This window comes from Oncorhynchus nerka, linkage group LG4 (genome assembly GCF_034236695.1).
Source record: "Oncorhynchus nerka isolate Pitt River linkage group LG4, Oner_Uvic_2.0, whole genome shotgun sequence".
Lineage (NCBI taxonomy): Eukaryota > Metazoa > Chordata > Actinopteri > Salmoniformes > Salmonidae > Oncorhynchus > Oncorhynchus nerka.
In genome coordinates this window covers 11592825-11614310 of record NC_088399.1, presented here as the reverse complement: position 1 = coordinate 11614310, position 21486 = coordinate 11592825, and the positions used below count along the sequence as shown (strand labels likewise).

At 41.0% G+C, this 21486-nt stretch overlaps 1 protein-coding gene across 2 annotated transcripts; it reads right to left on the bottom strand.

Moving 5' to 3' along the window:
• Positions 1-804: 804 nt before the first annotated feature.
• Positions 805-17243, bottom strand: dcp2 (decapping mRNA 2). 2 transcript variants are annotated; one of them, XM_029646610.2, is made up of 11 exons: positions 16958-17240; positions 15928-16079; positions 15512-15639; positions 15227-15325; positions 14923-15075; positions 14701-14813; positions 7373-7477; positions 7141-7267; positions 5643-5726; positions 3135-3186; positions 805-2506 (listed from the first exon to the last, which is right to left on the bottom strand). In XM_029646610.2, the coding sequence occupies exons 1-11, from the start codon at positions 17008-17010 to the stop codon at positions 2364-2366; spliced, it is 1209 nt and encodes a 402-aa protein (XP_029502470.1). In that variant the 5' UTR covers positions 17011-17240; the 3' UTR covers positions 805-2363. The 2 variants fall into 2 exon arrangements, with proteins under 2 accessions (XP_029502470.1, XP_029502476.1); XM_029646616.2 differs by lacking the exon at positions 5643-5726 and having other exon boundaries at positions 16958-17243.
• Between the last annotated feature and the right edge of the window lie 4243 nt (positions 17244-21486).

The following is a 21486-nucleotide window of genomic DNA, read 5'->3' as shown; positions in this document are numbered from 1 at the left end:
ATGACTGCCGTTAGGAAGCGTCACCAGAACAAGATCAGTGTTTCTCCCAAGAGGGGACGTATGTCTTCGAACATCTCTAACAGGTTCCTGTTTAGACTGTCTCTTACTCAGATTGAATCATGGGACTGATTCCGTGAGATGCAACGTAGACATGTAATGAGTCTTGATTCTACACGAAGTGTGTATCTTCTACACAATTTATTTCTACGTAAACATTCTGTAACGTTGCACCCTCCTGAATGAGAAGACCATGTTCATGTATTGTTGAATAACCACCTCTGAACATGAAGTTTGTAATACTCTACTAACTTAATGCAAGCAGGTATGACACTTCGTGACCTGTTATAAACAGGTATGAGCCCTTACAATGCTTCACTGAAAATAGAAGTCTTATTAAAAGGATCATGAAGAGACGATACTTACTAAAACACATGCATTTTAACCACAATGCATTACTTAGCATCAAAGTTAAGTTTTACCATGAAATTCTCTAAAAACCTACCTTTGACTACATGTAGGGTCAATTTATTGTTCAATCATACATTACATTCCAGTCACTGTTGGGGTTCTATGTCTTGTTGCCATGAAAAACATAACGTATACCTAGCAGGCACGGTATTATGATTGAGGTCTGAAATACTTCAAACAAGCATACTGATGATGCAAGGGTGAATCGATTTCATTCATAGTCGTATGCCAGTTAGCAGTATGCTTTGTACCACACATATTGGGCTAAATTTACTAAGCCTTTGCACCTGTGCATTCAGTTTTGAATCATTTTTTAGAAGGGAGAACAAACAAAAGATAGAAAACAGGAAACATTTATTTCTGTTTTGTCTTAGGATTCCATCCACCGACTACTGTTCCCTTGTGTAAAATGTGATTTGTCTTGTTCCAGGTGTAGAATAGGTACAGATACTTTGTTAACCAGGCGCATTGTGAGAGTGATGTGTTTTGCACAGAGGAATCTTAACACAAGCTGTTTCAGTCTTACATCTCTGCCATTAGTCTCTGAAGTCAGGCTAGCTGCACCGAGCCCCGCTACAGACCCCAGACAAGACAGACATAGGACACGTACCAGGTTGTCTTTATTGCAGTCGTACTGCGCAAAAATCACATTTAACATTGTGGAAACCACATTCGTATCATATAGCAATCTTCTGAGATGCACGACTGCAAAAAAAGAAGCTTGACCTGGAACGCGGCCATTGGCATCACAGTTGGTAGGACGAGGCTACTTGGAGCGGACACAGCTCGAGCCATTCAACATGACTGCCTGTACAAGACGATCTACACCAGCTCTATGACTTTGGGGATAAAGCGTAGAAGCACAATGTACAGTACTCTGTGCTTAGCCTCAGATCAGTTCACACCAGCTATACAAACAAAAAATAAGTGGTTCCCAACCCTTTTCGGTTACTGTACCACTGCAAATGAATTTCGCTCTACCCGGAGTACCCCCTCATGTGCATTTTACCAGCAGTCCTATGGTCTCATGAGTCTTCTCAAGTACCCCCTGTGGATAGACCACGTACCCAAAGTGATCCTAGGACTCCTGGTTGGGAACCACTGCCCTAAAACATAAATCGGGAGCTCAGTTGGTAAGGCGGTGAAACTGACCAAAGTTGGACTATGTCGTCCATTAAAATTAGACAACAAAAAAAACACAAAAAAAAAAAAAAAAAAACACTGAAATTGGCAAGTTATGGGGCCTACTTCACTCACTGGCCAGATTTACTAAACATATGCTTTGTTCGTGTCAACAGGGGATGAAACCCCAAAGTTAAAACTCTATCTTCATCTACCTTTATTTAACCTTTAAATCTACCTTTACCATTATTCTTCTCAGAACCTGTATTTTCAACCCTCCCCCCACTACTTCCTGTGATTAATTCCCTCTATAAAAATACAGGTACAACATTTGCACCTGATGCAAATGCTTAGTAAATCTGGATCATATGGGCTGAATCCTAACTAGAGATCTGAGTACAAGAGTACAAACTGTTCATCCCTATTTTTTTGCCATTGACATCACTGCATGATTTCCTGGAAGCGAAACTAAGTTACTAAGAATCCCAAAGTAAGGATTCGGCTTGAATGAACAAACAGCAACACCAAGTTCACCTTTCTGTGCTTGACAAAAAAAATTAAACCTACAACAGAAGGCTTTTATATATGTGGTCAGTACTCTTCATCTCAACCATACGGTTGGAGGGGCTGCCGTTTCCATAGAACTGAAGTATCTGCTAGTGTGCCATTCCAGGGTCGTGTTCATTAGGGTATACAACGAAAAGCAAAAAAAAAAAATGCATTTACTTCCTTTTGGTCCCTACTGAACACGACCAAGGTGTCCGTTGGCTATTTCAGGAGTCAAAGCATTTCATGATGGCCTCCCTGTCGAACTTGAAGTTGAGGAAGGACCTGGAGGAGAGGTGTTCACAGTTGCTGTTGCAGACCACCTGCTGCCCATTGGTGGAGCTGCACGTGTCAGATGGCAGTGCTGCATCTGGGAAGAGAAAGGGAGCAGTTTCACTCAAGGCCAGTGGACACAGAGGGAGAGTTCACCTCAACACCCCCCCCCCCCCCCAGACATTTTGAAAATGTTGGCTCTCTGAAAATGTCTGACTGATGTTGAAGTGAACAATACCTTTCAATTCTCACTCTGAACTAATAAAAAGGTGGCCAAACCTCTTGGGGACCAACCCTCTCACAACATAATTTTGTGACATTCTAGTCATGTGCTCCTCAGGATCTTGATTGGCTGAATCAGGTGTGTTAACTGTACCCGAGCTACAGTAGTTAGATCTCCAGGAGTAACAGCCACCCCTGAGCTAGTTAGATCTCCAGAAGTAACAGCCACCCCTGAGCTAGTTAGAAGATCTCCAGAAGTAACAGCCACCCCTGAGCTAGTTAGAAGATCTCCAGAAGTCACAGCCAATCCTGAGCTAGTTAGAAGACCTCCAGGAGTCACGGCCACCCCTGAGCTAGTTAGAAGATCTCTATAGTGAAAAAGAGGGACCCAAAACAATGTGCATCTGAAAAAATGAACGTATAGTTGCTTTAAACAGCACATAAAAGCTGTTACATATCTATTGAAAACTTGTCTCATTCCTAATCTTCACTTTGTGCCATACCTGTGTCGAAGTTGTCCTGTAGTCTCCTGGGCTGAAGTCTCTTCTCCTCTTTCTGGAAGAACAGTTTTAACATGTTAAATGCAAAAAAATATGTCCATGATAAATCAACAGACTATGATCAAACTTCAAGCAAAAAAACAACAATACACACAATCACCATTGAACACATGAATATAATTGCAATTGAAAATGAGAGACCGATTTGTATTAAATTAGTAGATAATAACTAGAAAGCTTTGAGAAAATGTGTGTAGTTTCTTCAGCTATTCACTTGTTTTAGATCTAGTTTAATCTTGGACACCCAGAACTAAAATCTTCCGTAATTTTTTCAGATGCTCGATAGAGTTCTGGGGGGGTACTAACGAGACTAGCGATGTCTCCACCCCTCTCAACGGAAGCTCTCGGCCAGTTTCGGGCAAGTCCCTTCTAAAATTGGAAAGATGCGAGCACCTGTGAAATCGTGATTTGTCAAAATGATCAGCGCTGGAAAATCAGCATACCGGAACAAAGTTCCTCGTTAGTTGTCGCATACCACAGTCTGTCGACAGATGCGACTACCATTTATATTACCTGCATCTGTCCACAATAAATTAGATCTAGCTAGAAGTGTTTTTAGTATTGGTCTAGATTACATCTAGCCTGGTCCCAGATCTGTAGTCTCCTCTCCTCTAGCCTGGTCCCAGATCTGTTAGTGCTCTTGCCAACTCCATTGCTGTTATTGTCAAGCTATAGGTGTTTGGCTTGACAAAGAGTTGGCATGAAAAGAGTGGCACTCAGACTTAATCTACGTTCTTATAGTCTCGGTAGAGGTCAAGTAAATTGGTCTAGATCCTGGTCTATAGTTTAAACTAGTTAGAGGTCTAGTTTGTATAGTTAGCTTTATTTCGGGAGCGGTTCAGTTGCTCTGGACCTACATCTATGATGATGTGTAGAGGGTCTAGGTCAGTTATAGTTACAGCTGAAGTCGGAAGTTTACATACACTTAGGTTGGAGTCATTAAAACTTGTTTTTCAACCACTCCACAAATTTCTTGTTAAAAACTATAGTTTTGGGAAGTCGGTTAGGACATCTACTTTGTGCATGACACAAGTAATTTTTCCAACAATTGTTTACAGACAGATTAGAACATTTGTGGGAAGAACTGAAAAAGCGAGTTCGAGCAAGGAGGTCTACAAACCCGACTCAGTTACACCAGCTCTGTCAGGAGGACTTATTGTGGGAAGTTTGTGGAAGGCTACCCGAAACGTTTGACCCAAGTTAAACAATTTAAAGGCAATGCTACCAAATACTAATTGTGTATGTAAACTTCCGACTTCAATTGTAGACGTGTAGAGGGTCTAGGTCAGTTATAGTTAAATGTCTAGTTGATCTAGATGTATAGTGAAGTTTGATACCTCATAAGGATAGATCAACAGCTCCTGGAGTACACCCAAACCAGTCCACTGATTTAACTAATGAGAGGCTTGATTATAATGGGACCATTTAGAATCAGCTGTGCTAGTTCGGGAATACATCAATAAGTGGACTGGCTAGGAGTACAGGTTTGGGAAACACTAAACAACAAGACGAAAGGGAGACAGCGACCGAAGCGGTGTTCCTATTTCCTACACTTCTCCTATAGGGTGTGCAGAAGGTTTCGTATTTTGCAAGTTTGACACATGTAGTGACTGCAGTAGTAATGGTAGCAGTTATAGTGAGCTATTTAGGGGTGGCTTGTAGGTATGGCATTATTATAGTGGGTTAAGACAGTAAGGTAGTGTGAGTACTATAGGGGGGGGGGCAGAAAGCTGTAAGGTTTTACATCTAGTCATTTTAGCAGACAGTCTTATTCAGAGCAAGTCCCAGTTACTACAGTTGGAGCACTCATCTTAAGGTAGCTATACAAATCTGTATTGACGAAATAAAATGGCCCAATGGTTAGAATGTTGGACTAGTAACCGAAAGGTTGCAAGATTGAATCACCAAGCCGTCAAGGTAAAAAAAATCTGTTGTTCTGCCCCTGAACAAGGCAGTCAACCCACTGTTCCCAGGCTGTCATTGAAAATAAGAAGTTGTTCTTAACCGACGTGCCTAGTTAAAAAGGTAAAATTAAACCAATCTAAGTTGAGACGGCTCGCACTTGTCAACGTCGGTTTGATGTTTGTAGAGCAAACAGTTGAAGACCCATATCGAATCTAAAATGGATGGCCTATAGGGCTTCGATATTTTTTAAAAAGGAGAGAAAAAAAGTAATAGAATACACAAAATCCAGAAGTTTTTTGGCAAGCAATACAAGCAGAGTCAGTGAGAAAGTAGCATATATATAATTTTTTAAAGACTAGTGCTAGCCTGGATGTTTTAAAATTGTTTTGGCGTTGGTAGCCATTACGGTTTTGGGACTACAGGTGGCGGAGGACAGCCAATGAGAAACAGTAAGCCAGATTTCAGTAGTTGTTTTCACTTTCAGCAAGCACACCTAACAAACTATGGTGAGGCGTTACACACAGCTTCAGCCAAGCTAAGTTTCACCTGCTGGTTGCCGACTCCATTGGCCCTTTTCTTCAGGTTGGGAGAATCCTGGTGCTTCTTCCCATTGCCTTTCACATTGAGGTTCTGCAGACAGGAGCAAGTACCATAGAACCAGGACTCATACTTTGGACATTCAACAACAACAAAGATATATTGGAGTAGCCACTGATGCACTTTTTGGTTTAGGTCAGTTTTGATTAATGGGTGCTATCAGAAAAGCAGGAATTGTTGATACAATCAATTTTAATTTCAGGCTAGACACAGAAATATTTTTGCATTCTACAAGGCCTGATTCTGAACAAGGCCAAACTGGGAAGACTAGTTCTGTCACCCTCTGCTGGTAACAGAAAAACAACCCAAAACAGACCTTTTGCCCTGGAGTGAATTGACGCTGGATTGCAATTGCTGCATTGTTTTGATCACACTAAGAGATATCGGTATGCTACAGTATCCTAGCGCAGAGTAAACACACACTCAGTGTTGCCTCGCCCATTAAACAATCTGGCTTTGCCTGAGGAAGACTGACAGTGAGCATGCAATGTGTTTCAACCTGATTGTTTGTCATGCTTTTGTTAGTTTATCCGTTGTAGTATTTTTGAAGCAGATGTACCACAGACATTTCATACATCTACCCCCCCCATCTTGCATTTGGACTAAACTAAACATGTCAGCTGCAGCAGGCCTCAGCACTCTGAAGTTAAGTCTGTGGATAACTGCCCAAAGTATCCAATTTATAGAGTCTGCTGGAGCAAGTGTGGGGTACCTGAGCCGTAACATTTTCTGATACTGCACGATTCAGAGTTGAGATTAGTGCACGATAACAACTTTCCCATAAGTAATTTATTCATGTCAATGGGAGACTCGAGTTAAGCACGCGTGAGCATTTCGTCAATATATACAGATCTCTGGACGGATACACTTTCATGCCCGCTACATTAGGTTAGTGACAGAGGAATGTGCACAACACAATGACAAGAGGGACAGTTCGTGAAAGTGTGCCTTATCTACTTTGAAGAACTAGTAAAATGATTGTCAGACAGCTCTGCAGCATACTTAGGCAGGCTATATAAATAGGATCTGGGCGGCTGCTACTTCCTGAGCAGAGATGATGACTAAAGAATGAAAAATAATAAAGTCAAATAAAAACTAAATAATGTAACCAACTGAAATGTATACTTCATAGTCATTTTCTATTGATGTCTACCCAATGTGGACCTGACAGACAACATATTTTCAAAGTTTTGGCAATTGAATGTTCACCATTTTTTGCTTAGGAATTTCCATTAGAAAGCTCTAAAATCATTTTAAAAATGTCATTATTTCATTATGCATTTAACGTTTTTTTTTTTTTTTTTTAATTATCGAAACAGAAATCGAAACTATAAAAAATAAAAAAATCTAACCAAAACAACCTTAAATAGCACTAAAATCGCTCAGCACTACCCAAACAGACATTCCTGACCATAGATGACCGTTCAAACAGCAGAGACCAACCAACCTTGGCTTTCAAGAGTTCAGAGACCTCGTATTGGCTCAGCTGTCCCAGAGGCTTGGGTTGCTTCTGCTTCCCCCACCCCTCTGCTGGAGATGCCTCCGGCAACATCTGGGCCCGTCGATGCTTGGAGCTATAGAAGAAGAAATTATTCAATTCATATAAAAAAAATAAAAAAGCTTTATTGTCCACCAAACGTATATACAAATTTTCTTCAGCATGGGCATAAGTGTCTTACCGTGCTTTGTCCAGAGGTTTGCATGGAGTGCTGCCATTGGATGCAAAATCCTCATCACTGTCTGTAGACTCTCCTTTACGCTTGGCAATCCATTCTCGAAGTGGTCTGTGGAGGGCAAAGTAGAGATGCTAGAATCAAATGACTGAATTATTAAAAATGGTATTAAAAAACTGGCGTCAGCTTTATACACACAGGATAGATGATTACACAATAAAATACTGTACAAGTTGGCTACAACTATAGGGGACTTCATATTGTATTTGTGTCTCCCTTTCCCGTAAGCCTATTACATGGATCAGAGAGCGTCATTTTTATAAAATTCTGTTTTGTCAGTATCAGCAGAGTAGTTGACGTCGTAGGCTACCCTGTAATTTGTGTCGTAGGCTATTCAAAAGTGTAGGAGGAATGAAATAGGTTAATAAAAAAAGGCCAAGAGAAGAAGAAACATACCTGAAAACAGCCTAGGTTTACTCTACGCTACTACACACTCAGCTACGCATTGAACTGTATATTTTGCCAGTAACAGTAATGAAGTTAAGTTATTAGCCTGTAATGCCTATCCAATCATCACATTATGAATAGTAGGCGCTCTGACATTAGTCTGCAAATGCCAGTGATGCATGGAATGCTTTATGAAGGTGCATCCTTAATGGTGAAAATGTGCTTCACCAAACTAGAAACTCCGGTGTCGCCTTTAGCTACACCCTAAAAACATACAATAGTTATACCATTTTGTTATTCATGCTGCACTGACAGGTTATATTTGACAAACTGAAAAAGCAACACTAGAGAGTATTCCACCGTTTACTAGATACTCTTATCACATGCAGTTGGCTGTCACACAAGTCTTTCAGAAATGCTGAAAATATATTTTTATTTAAAAAAAAAGGTGTTTGTATGTGTGTATATACACATACTAGTACCAGTCAAAAGTTGACAGCTACTCATTCCAGGGTTTGTCATTTTTTTTACATTGTCGAATAATAGTGAAGACATCAAAACTATGAAATAATACAAGGAATGTAGTAACCCCCCAAAAAAGAATAGCTAAACAAATCAAAATATATTTTAGATTCTTTGAAGTAGCCACCCTTTGCCTTAACAATTAACAACTGTGCCTTTTTAATAGTACATTTGTGTAATTTAGTTCCTTCTTAATGCGTTTGAGCCAATCAGTTGTGTTGTGACAAGGTAGGGGTGGTACACAGAAGATAGCCCTATTTGGTAAAAGACCAAGTCCATATTATGGCAAGAACAGCTCAAATAAGCAAAGAGAAACGACGGTCCATCATTACTTTAAACCTTGAAGGTGAGTCCATGCAGAACATTTCAAGAACTTTGAAAAAGTTTCTTCAAGCGCGGTCACAGAAACCATCAAGCGGTATAATGAAACTGGTTGAAACCACTACTAAAGGACACCAATAAGAAGAAGAGACTTGCTTGGACCGAGAAACAAGCAATGGACATTAGACCGGTGGAAATCTGTCCTTTGGTCAGATAAGTCCAAATGAGAGATATTTCGTTCCGACCACCGTGCCCTTGTGAGACACAGAGAATTTGAACGGATTAACTCTGCATGTGTGGTTCCCTCCGTGAAGCATGGAGGAGGTGGTGTGATGGTGCTTTAATGGTGACACGGTTTGTGATTTATTTAGAATTCAAGGCATTTATTTAGAATTCACTTAACCAGCATGACTACCACAACATTCTGCAACGATACGCCATCCCATCTGGTTTGCACTTAGTGGGACAATCATTTGTTTTTCAACAGGACAATAACACAACACCTCCAGGCTGTGTAAGGACTATTTGACCAAGAAGGAGAGTGATGGAGTGCTGCATCAGATGACCTGGCCTCCACAATCACCCGACCTCAACTCAATTGAGATGGTTTGGGATGAGTTGGGCCACAGAGTGAAGGAAAAGCAGCCAACAAGAGCTCAGCATATGTGGGAACTCCTTCAAGACTGATGGAAAAGCATTCCAGGTGAAGCTGTTTGAGAGAATGCCAAAAGTGTGCAAAGCTGTCAAGGCAACAGGTAGCTACTTTGAAGAATCACCACTTTGGGTTACTACATGATTCCATATGTGTAATTACATATAGTTTGATGTCTTCACTATTATTCTACAATGTAGAAAATAGTACAAATCAAGAAAAAGCCTTGAGTAGGTGTGTCCAAACTTTTGACTGGTACTATATACATACAGTGGGGCAAAAAAGTATTTAGTCAGCCACCAATTGTGCAAGTTATCCCACTTAAAAAGATGAGGCCTGTAATTTATCATAGGTACACTTCAACTATGACAGACAAAATGAGAAGAAAAAAAATCCTGAAAATCACATTGTAGGATTTTTTATGAATTTATTTGCAAATTATGGTGGAAAATAAGTATTTGGTCAATAACAAAAGTTGCTCAATACCTTGTTATATACCCTTTGTTGGCAATGACAGAGGTCAAACGTTTTCTGTAAGTCTTCACAAGGTTTTCACACACTGTTGTCGGTATTTTGGCCCATTCCTCCATGCAGATCTCCTCTAGAGCAGTGATGTTTTGGGGCTGTTGCTGGGCAACACGGACTTTCAACTCCCTCCAAAGATTTTCTATGGGGTTGAGATCTGGAGACTGGCTAGGCCACTCCAGGACCTTGAAATGCTTCTTTCGAAGCCACTCCTTCGTTGCCCGGGCGGTGTGTTTGGGATCATTGTCATGCTGAAAGACCCAGACACTTTTCATCTTCAATGCCCTTGCTGATGGAAGGAGGTTCACTCAAAATCTCACGATACAGGGCCCCATTCATTCTTTCCTTTACACGGATCAGTCGTCCTGGTCCCTTTGCAGAAAAACAGCCCCAAAGCATGATGTTTCCACCCCCATGCTTCACAGTAGGTATGGTGTTCTTTGGATGAAACTCAGCATTCTTTGTCCTCCAAACACGACGAGTTGAGTTTTGACCAAAAAGTTATATTTTGGTTTCATCTGACCATATGACATTCTCCCAATCTTCTTCTGGATCATCCAAATGCTCTCTAGCAAACTTCAGACGGGCCTGGACATGAACGGACTTAAGCAGGGGGACACGTCTGGCACTGCAGGATTTGAGTCCCTGGCGGCGTAGTGAGTTACTAATGGTAGGCTTTGTTACTTTGGTCCCAGCTGGTCATTCACTAGGTCCCCTTGTGTGGTTCTGGGATTTTTGCTCACCGTTCTAGTGATCATTTTGACCCCACGGGGTGAGATCTTGCGTGGAGCCCCAGGTCGAGGGAGATTATCAGTGGTCTTGTATGTCTTCCCTTTCCTAATAATTGCTCCCACAGTTGATTTCTTCAAACCAAGCTGCTTACCGATTGCAGATCAAGTCTTCCCAGCCTGGTACAGGTCTACAATTTTGTTTGGTCTTGGCCATAGTAGAGTTTGGAGTGTGACTGTTTGAGGTTGTGGACAGGTGTCTTTTATACTGGTAACAAGTTCAAACAGGTTCCATTAATACAGGTAACGAGTAGAGGACAGATGAGCCTCTTAAAGAAGAAGTTACAGGTCTGTGAGAGCCAGAAATCTTGCTTGTTTGTTATTGACCAAATACTTATTTTCCACCATAATTTGCAAATAAATTCATTGAAAATCCTACAATGTGATGTTCTTTTCTCATTTTGTCTGTCATAGTTGAAGTGTACCTATGATGAAAATTACAGGCCTCTCTCATATTTTTAAGTGGGAGAACTTGCACAATTGGTGGCTGACTAAATACTTTTTTGCCCCACTGTATATGTATATTTACCCCAAAAATATATGGGGATTGCTTTAAAATTTTATCTTACCTTTATTTAACTAGTCAAGTCAGTTAAGAACAAATTCTTATTTTCAATGACGGCCTAGGAACAGTGGGTTAACTGTCTGTTCACAACGACAGATTTGTACCTTGTCAGCTTGGGGATTTGAACTTGCAACCTTTCGATTACATTGATGGAAGCTACAATATTACAGCTGAACCACCCACTCAAAAAAATAAGACAAATAATATGTCCGAAATGGGCATTTTTATCAGTGTGAAGCAAGAAAAAAAGAAGAAACCTGCACACGGCTCTTGAATAAGCTTTACGTATCGGCCTCACAGCCTTTGTCAGAGCTTTTAAAAAATGAACACCCTTATGTAGACCTAGCCCCACCCACATCCGTTCCACGCATCGAATTGGGTTGGAGTCGAGGGAAAACAAATAAGTGCTAACAAAGTGCATTTAAAAAAAAAAAATCAAATAAAGTGTGTATATAAAAACGTATTAAGCACGTCTGTAAAAACCACAATGAGGACATCGACCTACCAAGCAAGTTTTCATAAATCATTGTGTACAGCGCAAGGAAAACATCAGCGTAATCTGAAATGGGGGTATAATTCATATTCACAACATACATTAGGAAATAATGTCTGGACGGTGAAAATCCCATTCTCTTTTACTCAGAGTATTATTTATCACCTCCCTGTCTGAGATCATAACTTTCTCTATGCCACAAAAAAAATATATATATTTCTTTAAACATTTAAAATGTCATGTTTCAGGTCATTAAAATGTACTGTGACTGGATAATCCCTGTCGTTTCTCCTGATTGATCTTTTATGTTCACAAATTCTTTGAGAGAACAAGAGGTTTTACCTACATAACACAGCCCACAAGGACATTTAATCGTGTTGATAAACATCGGTGGTGGAGCACGTAATAATGCAATTTATTTGGAACTGTTTTCCTGTATGTGGGTAGCAGAAATATTCACACTTCATCATATTGTTGCACTGTGAGCAACCTCTGCATTTATAGCTACCATTCAGAAATGTGCGTAAAAGAGCCTGGCTGATTTCCTTTTGTGGCTGGCAGTTGGCATGGACCAATTTATCACGTAAATTGCGACCTCTCCTATATACAATAAGTGGTGGATTCTTAAATTCAGCTGGCAAAGCTGGGTCCAATGATAAAACATGCCCGTGTTTCTTGACAGCATCTACCACTTTTCGTGAGTTTAAAGTATAATGTAGCTGTGAACATTACAGAGTGTTCATTAGCTCTAGTGGGTCTTTTTAGTATCCGTTCATCTCGTGGTTTCCCCAATGCCAAATGAAGAGCTTCATCCACACATTGTGGAGAATAGCCTCTTAGAAACCGAATGCGCATCTCTGCTGCTTTTTCTAGATAGTCCTCTGTGGAGTGGTATATTTAGCACAGTCTGAAAAACTGTCCCAGGGTGGAAGCTGTCCCCCCTGTAATAGTGTGTTTGTCCATTAATTTTCTATACAGCATTTCTCAATCCATATGTCGAGGTAATGAACACATTTAGTGTCACATTCAATAGTGAATTTGAGATTGGAGTCAATGTCATTGAATAATGCCAGAAAGTCTGACAGCTCTTTCCCCCGTTCCTCCCCATATGCAAAAGACTGTCATATCAATACCACGTCAGGACTTTATTCAAAAACGGATTTGCGTTTTCATTGTAAACAAAACGTTCTTCAAAATGACCCACATAAAGGTTAGCATAGCTCAGAACGAATGCGGAGCCCATCGATGTTTCAATCGTTTGGAGGTGAGAGTTGCAAACCCGGTCTCAACCTTTAAGTCTTTACTGAAGACTCATCTCTTCAGTGGGTCATATGATTGAGTGTAGTCTGGCCCAGGAGTGTAAAGGTGAACGGAAAGGCTCTGGAGCAACGAACCGCCCTTGCTGTCTCTGCCTGGCCGGTTCCCCTCTTTCCACTGGGATTCTCTGCCTCTAACCCTATTACAGGGGCTGAGTCACTCGCTTACTAGGGCTCTTTCATACCGTCCCTAGGAGGGGTGCATCACTTGAGTGGGTTGAGTCACTGATGTGATCTTCCTGTCTGGATTGGCGCCCCCCCTTGGGTTGTGCTGTGGCGGAGATCTTTGTGGGCTATACTCGGCCTTGTCTCAGGATGGTAAGTTGGTGGTTGAAATATCCCTCTAGTGGTGTGGGGGCTGTACTTTGGCAAAGTGGGTGGGGTTATATCCTTCCTGTTTGGCCCTGTCCGGGGGTGTCATCGGATGGGGCCACAGTGTCTCCTGACCCCTCCTGTCTCAGCCTCCAGTATTTATGCTGCAGTAGTTTGTGTCGGGGGGCTAGTGTCAGTTTGTTATATCTGGAGTATTTCTCCTGTCCTATCCGGTGTCCTGTGTGAATTTAAGTATGCGCTCTCCAATTCTCTCTTTCTTTCTCTCGGAGGACCTGAGTCCTAGGACCATGCCTCAGGACTACCTGACATAATGACTCCTTGCTGTCCCCAGTCCACCTGGCCGTGCTGCTGCTCCAGTTTCAACTGTTCTGCCTGTGATGATTATTATTTGACCATGCTGGTCATTTATGAACATTTGAACATCTTGGCCATGTTCTGTTATAATCTCCACCCGGCACAGCCAGAAGAGGACTGGCCACCCCACATAGCCTGGTTCCTCTCTAGGTTTCTTCCTAGGTTTTGGCCTTTCTAGGGACTTTTTCCTAGCCACCGTGCTTCTACACCTGCATTGCTTGCTGTTTGGGGTTTTAGGCTGGGTTTCTGTACAGCACTTTGAGATATCAGCTGATGTACGAAGGGCAATATAAATACATTTGATTTGGAGGTAGTATTCATCATCAAACCTGAAATAGTTGTACGTCAAAACATATACAGCCAGCTCAAGAATAAAGTTTGTTGGTGGGTATTCGTTAGTATCTCTGTCTCTCAAATAGTGAGCTAGGGCTGCCAGCTACTCCGTATGGGAATGCTGTTACATAGACTCCGACATTTAAATGTGACCAACAGTCTTCTGTTAAACCCTTTATTGGCAAGATCTTGTTTATGAAGTCTATAGAGTCTTTCACATATGATGGCAATACTTGCCCATGTGAATTAATAAAAGAGTCTACGAAATTCAACAATGGCTCTAGCATTGAACCTATTCCTGCGATCACTGGTTTGCCTGGATAACTGCCTTGTTGTGTTTTAGGTTTGTGTAATTTTGGCAAAATGTACAGGCATGGAAACACATTTGCAGCAAAGGTCTTCATAGTCAGATTTTGAGATAAGGTTGTATAATATGGCTTGCTTCAGATTAGAGCATATATCCCTTTGGAACACCTGTGTGGGATCAACACTCAGTTTTCTATTGAAACGTTCATTATTGAATAGTCTCTGAATATCTTCTTTGTCATAATCTAAAACAACCACAGCACCCCCCTTGTCTACAGGTTTGATGACCAAAGATGAATCTTTCATTAGTTCATTAAGTGCCTGTTCTTTTGTCCTAGTGATGTTCTTCTGAATGTGTGAAGCGCAATAAGACCCTTACCTGACAAAAGGAATGGCCATGAAAAACTTGTTGGGGGCGAGTCCAAGTTTAGACTTGGGAGTCATGTCGTTTCTGTGACATGGTAGTTTCTCAATCGGGAACCACTCGATGTTCTAGGAGAAACACAGCACAATAGCTAATCCTAGTTGTTCTCTTCATCTGCGTTGTAAATACAAATTGCAAATAGGAACAAAAGATGAGAAAGTTAAGGGGTAACTGTACCCTTATCTCCTTCCTTGTTTTGGGGTTGAACTTCGTCTCCTTGGGTACCCCAGGTATTATGTACAATCGGGCCAACTGATCAGTGATTTTCTGCTCGATGTACGTATCTTTGCAGATGCGATCTTTGATATCGAAACCCGTCTCCTCCATAACCTAAGAGAATACAGACATGGGTATGAGAAAACATTATTGAATGAAACGTCATATATAGTATCTAGCCATTCTGTATTGAGCAAATACTTTCTTGCCAAATCAGAATTATAAAGACCTATAAAACTGAGATAATTGAATAAGAGGCAATTACCTCTCGTACAGCACAAACATGGGGAGCCTCATCTTCATTGACTTTTCCCTTTGGAAAGCCCCACCCTGACTTGGCCAAATAGCCCTGAACCAGCAATGCCTAAAGAGAAGAAATATTAAATATTATGAAAGGACATAAAACACACACACACACACACACACACACACACACACACACACACACACACACACACACACACACACCTGAGACAACTTAAGACATGAAATGTTTATCAGGAAGTATCACCATACACAGCCAGTGTTATAATGCATGTACTATACGCACATTGTCAAGCGACTCATCTAGAATAATGGCACCATAGGTTGGAACACCCATCTTATATTCCTTCCACTGTTCTAGAACCTTCTGTACATCCTCCCCATTGGGCAGCAAGAATGGACAATGATTAAAAAGTAGCATGGTGTCAAGGAGAATGTAAGGAACATTTGCAAAAAAAATATTAAGTTTAGTTTTATGTACCACCCCTCACAAGACGTTATTTGAATTGAAGGTGGTGGGGTCTTTGCAAGTTCAACAAGAAACGGTTAGGTGATGACATGTACATAACCTTTCACACAGCGGGCCTATGGTCATAAAGCTTCTTTTTTTTTATTTATCAGGAATTAACTAACCAAAGAAAAAAAGAACATGAAATCAACCCCCCAGCCCCCTCTCACATCATTATTCTCATGTAAGGATATCAGCCTTGGCAAAGTCCCTTATCCCGCACTGAGGTAATCCTGGTGCATTTTGCATGCAGAAGTCCAGGTAGAACCAATGGGCAAGCTCGATCTGGAAGCACACGCGGATAGCATTGTCTCGCTCTTCACTAGGGATGTGGAGGATGAATCGACTGGAAGAGAGGAGGGGCAAATCAGTACAGTAGCAGAACTACACGGACATAGTTAATTAGACAACATACTGTGGTCCATGTCACAATACAGTTTGAGTTATGAAACTACAACACAGTATAATGAAGTACCATGACGGTAGCCAAACATTAATGATGTACCATCATGACTGTAGCGAAGCTTGAGGTTCCGTGTATGCAGCTAGGGGCGCATTCATTACAAAAACCGTTTAAGAACCAAACAGAGCAAATCACGAGTTAATATTTGACGATTAGCCATCACTAGCACAGAGGCTGCTGCCTATATACATAGACTTGAAATCACTGGCCACTTTAATAAAATGGTACACTAGTCACTTTAATAATGTTTGCATATTTTGCATTACTCATCTCATATGTATATACTATATGCTGGTATCTTAGTCTATGCCGCTCTAACATTGCTCGTCCATATATTTATATATTCTTAATTCCATTCCTTTACTTAGATGTGTGTATATGTTGTGAAATTGTTGGATATTACTTGATATTATTGCACCGTCGGAGCTAGAAACACGTGCATTTCGCTACACCTGCAATAACATCTACTAAACACGTGTATGTGACCAATACATTTCATTATCACATTCAGATAGGTCCCTCCCCGTTTCGTTGCGTTTGAGAAACGTTTTGTAACATAAGTAATACAGCCCCTGAGAACACTGATGCAACGCACTTTCGTTAAGTCAACCCCATTGTCACTTGGAGACAGACTAACTACCGATGTATCTAGCTAGCTATCCACAACCAACGTTACGACAAGCCACAAGCACAATAAAGACACCCCTCCGGGTATAGTGTTAGTAAGAAAACAAGTTAGACACGTTTGACGCGGTATTTACCTGCAGAGGTCGTCCAATACGCCGTTGGGAATCTCCCCTCTTTTTGTCTCCATGTTGAGGATAAAAACATCCCGAACTCGCGAAACAATGAGGCGAAAAATAAACAGCGCAAAGCTACTATTTTCTTAAATCTCGAATCAATGCATTCTATTGATCAATCAAGGCGAACTATATGTGCCAGGTTCGTCAAATGTCCCTAAACTTACACAAATAAATACATGTAAGCTACGTTAGCTCGCTAAAAACAAACTCCAACACCGCGCAATCGAAAAAGAAAGGTAGAAACGTCACTGTTGATGATGTGAGGGAACGTTATTATCCAATCGTATATCAGGGGAGGCTGGCCACGTTGAGTAGGTGGTACCTTATTAGGCTAAATGATGGCCTGTCAAAATATTCTAACCAATCAAGACGCACAATAACTCGAGCACAATGTATTAAGTTTGGTTGACAAAAACAAGGAAACGGTAAGCAAAGATATTCGAGCAAGATTATAAAGTAGACAACTAGACATTATTGAGGAAGAGGCGAGGCCTGTGTAGCCATGTAAATGACATTTTATACGCGGACATCCCAGTGGCATTAGAACAGTTTCTCATTAGCAGTAATCACAATAAATAACATGCGATATCCTTGGCCACAATTACATTATTATAGGAATAAGATAAACTTGTTCTAGTAATATAAATTATTATATTCTATATATTCTATTGTGAGAGGCAAGCGACCTGTGAAAGCACTAAACCATTATACAGCTACAACCATTTATTCAGTCTACTGCCCTCGTCTACACGTGTGGATATTAATAGTTGTTTAATTCAATAAAATAGACAAAATACCTCTCATTTGTGACAGTCATTTGAAAGTTGGATGCTCTTTTAGGATATGAATGGCAGAATGTCAGTGAACCCTGGGATTGACCTTTTTGAATGAACATGCATATGAATAAAATAAAACAAATATTAGGTTATATGGCATTATATATATGACATTATAGACATTATAAATATGATGTGTTTTCATAGGCTGACATATTAATGTGTAGGCATATTAAATGTTTCATAAAGGAGATATGTGTGACTTGGCTGTAGTAGAAAAATATATCATATAAAAAATGGTTAAAGGCTCCAGCCACCCAAGTCATAGCCTGTTCTCTCTGCTACCGCACGGCAAGCAATACCGATGCACTAAGTCTGGAAAAAACAGGACCCTGAACAGCTTCTACCCCCAAGCCATAAGACTACTAGTTAGTTAAAAATAGTTAACCAATAACTACCTGGACTATCTTCATTGACTCTTTTTGCACTAACTCTTTTGACTCATCACATAAACTGCTGTTACAGTGCACTATCTATCCTGTTGCCTAGTAACGTCATCCGTACCTATATGTACATACAGTACCAGTCAAATGTTTGGACACACCTACTAATTCAAGGGTTTTTCTTTATTATAATTGGGGTTCTTTTTTCATTTTTTAAACAACTAATTTACTCATGTCTGTTCAATAATTTGAATTCCAATTTGCCCCCCCCCCCCGAGCTCAATGCACACATTGCACAGTTTCTCTAGAGCTACACTACCGGTCAAAAGTTTTAGAACACCTACTCATTCAAGGGTTTTTATTTGTACTCTTTTCTAATAATAGCGAAGACATCAAAACTATGAAATAACACATATGGAATCATGTAGTAACCAAAAAAAAGTCTTAAACAAATCAAAATACATAATCATATCAAAATCAAATAGCCACCCTTTGCCTTGACAGCTTTGCACACTCTTGGCATTCTCTCAACCAGCTTCATGAGGTAGTCACCTGGAATGCATTTCAATTAGCAGGTGTGCCTTGTTAAAAGTTAATTTGTGGAATTTCTTTCCTTCTTAGTGCGTTTGAGCCAATCAGTTGTGTTGTGACAAGGTAGGGGTGGTATACAGAAGATAACCCTATTATGGCAAGAACAGCTAAAATAAGCAAAGAGAAACGACAGTCCATCAATACTTTAAGACAAAGGTCAGTTGATCTGGAAAATTTCAAGAACTTTTACATTTTCTTCAAGTGCAGACGCAAAAACCATCAAGCGCTATGATGAAACTGGCTCTTGTGAGGACCGCCACAGGAAAGGAAGACCCGGAGTTACCTCTGCTGCAGAGGACTTAGAGTTATCTGCACCTCAGATTGCAGCCCAAAAAAATGCTTCAAAAGTTTCAAGTAACAGACACATCTCAACATCAACTGTTCAGAGACTGCGTCAATCAGGCCTTCATGGTCGAATTCCTGCAAAGAAACCACTACTAAAGGACACAAATAATAAGAAGAGACTTGCTTGGACCAAGAAACACGAGCAATGGACATTAGACGAGTGGAAATCTGTCCTCTGGTCTGATGAGTCCAAATTTGAGATTTTTGGTTCAACCGCCGTGTCTTTGTGAGATGCAGAGTAGGTGATTGGATGATCTCCTTATGTGTGATTCACAGCGTGAAGCATGGAGGAGGAGGTGTAATGGTGCTTTGCTGGTGACACTGTCAGTGATTTATTTTGAATTCAAGGCATACTTAACCAGCATGGCTACCACAGGATTCTGCAGTGATACGCCATCCCATTTGGTTTGCGCTTAGAGGGACTATCATTTGTTTTTCAACAGGACAATGACAACACACCTCCAGGCTGTGTAAGGGCTATTTGACCAAGGAGAGTGATGGAGTCCTGCATCAGATGATCTGGCCACCACAATCACCCAATCTCAACCGAAATGAGATGGTTTGTGATGAGTTGGACCGCAGAGTGAAGGAAAAGCAGCCAACAAGTGCTCAGCATATGTGGGAACTCCTTCAAGACTGTTGGAAAAGCATTCCAGGTGAAGCTGATTGAGAGAATGCCAAGAGTGTGCAAAGCTGTCATCAAGGCAAAGGGTGGCTACTTTGAAGAATCTGAAATATATTTTGATTTGTTTAACACATCTTTGGTTACTGCATGATTCCAATATGTGTTATTTAATTGTTTTGTAGTAGAATAATAGTGCAGACAATGTAGAAAATAGTAAAAATAAAGAAAAACCCTTGAATGAGTAAGTGTCCAAACTTTTGACTGGTACAATATATACCTCAATTACCTCGTACGTACCCTTGAACATCGACTCGATACTGGCACAGCACTTACACAAATGACTGATGATTGGCTGAGAGAAATTGATGATAAAATGATTGTGGGGGCTGTCTTGATTGACTTCAGTGCAGCTTTTGACATTATCGATCATAGTCTGCTGCTGGAATAACGTATGTGTTATGACTTTACACCCCCTGCTATAATGTGGATAAAGAGGTACTTGTCTAACAGAACACAGAGGGTGTTTTTTAATGGAAGCCTCTCAAATATAATCCAGTTAGAATCAGGAATTCCCCTGTTTAGGCCCCTTGCTTTTTTCAATTTTAACTAACGACATGCCACTGACTTTGAGTAAAGCCAGAGTGTCTATGTACGCGGATGACTCAATGTAACATTATAACATTATAACTTTACGTCTATCCCCTCGCCCATACCCGGGCTGGAACCAGGGACCCTCTGCACACAGACAACAGTCACCCACGAAGCATCGTTACCCATTGCTCCACAAAAGCCACTGCCCTTGCCTTCAAGGTCTCAGAGCAAGTGACGTCACCGATTGAAACGCTATTAGCGCGCACCACCACTAACTAGCCAGCCATTTCACATCCGTCACATCAACACTATACACGTCAGCTACTACAGCGAATGAAATGACTGCAACACTCAACAAAGAACTGCAGTTAGATTCAGAGTGGGTGGCAAGGAATAAGTTAGCTCTAAATATTTCTAAATTTAAAAGCATTGTATTCGGAACAAAACACTCAATAAACCCTAAACCTCAACTAAATCTTGTAATAAATTACGTTGAAATTGAGCAAGTTGAGATGACTAAACTGCTTGGAGTAACCCTAGATTGTAAACTGTCATGGTTAAAACATATCGATGCAGTAGTAGCTAAGATGGGGAGAAGTCTGTCTATAATAAAGCGATGCTCTGCCTTAACAACACTATCAACAAGGCAGGGTCCTACAGGCCCTAGTTTTGTTGCACCTTGACTACTGTTCAGTCGTGTGGTCAGGTGCCACAAAAAAGGACTTAGGAAAATTGCAATTGGCTCAGAACAGGGCAGCACGGCTGGGCCTCAGAACAGGGCAGCACGGCTGGCCCTCAGAACAGGGCAGCACAGCTGGCCCTCAGAACAGGGCAGCACGGCTGGGCCTCAGAACAGGGCAGCACGGCTGGGCCTCAGAACAGGGCAGCACGGCTGGGCCTCAGAACAGGGCAGCACGGCTGGGCCTCAGAACAGGGCAGCACGGCTGGCCCTTGGATGTACACAGAGAGCTAATGTTAATAATATGCATGTCAGTCTCTCCTGGCTGAAAGTGGAGGAGAGATTGACTTCATCACTACTTTTATTTATGAGAGGTGTTGAATGCACATGTTGAATGCACCTGAATGGACACCCATGCATACCCCACAAGACATGCC

Excerpts from the sequence above, each read along its gene's own strand:
- dcp2 (XM_029646610.2), bottom strand. The coding sequence starts at position 17,010 with ATGGAGACAAAAAGAGGGGAGATTCCCAACGGCGTATTGGACGACCTC. Across the intron at positions 15,076-15,226 it reads ATGTTTGTGCTGTACGAGAG|GTTATGGAGGAGACGGGTTT; the intron begins GTAATTGCCTCT and ends GTATTCTCTTAG. Across the intron at positions 5,727-7,140 it reads CTGAACTCTTGAAAGCCAAG|AACCTCAATGTGAAAGGCAA; the intron begins GTTGGTTGGTCT and ends TCCTGTCTGCAG.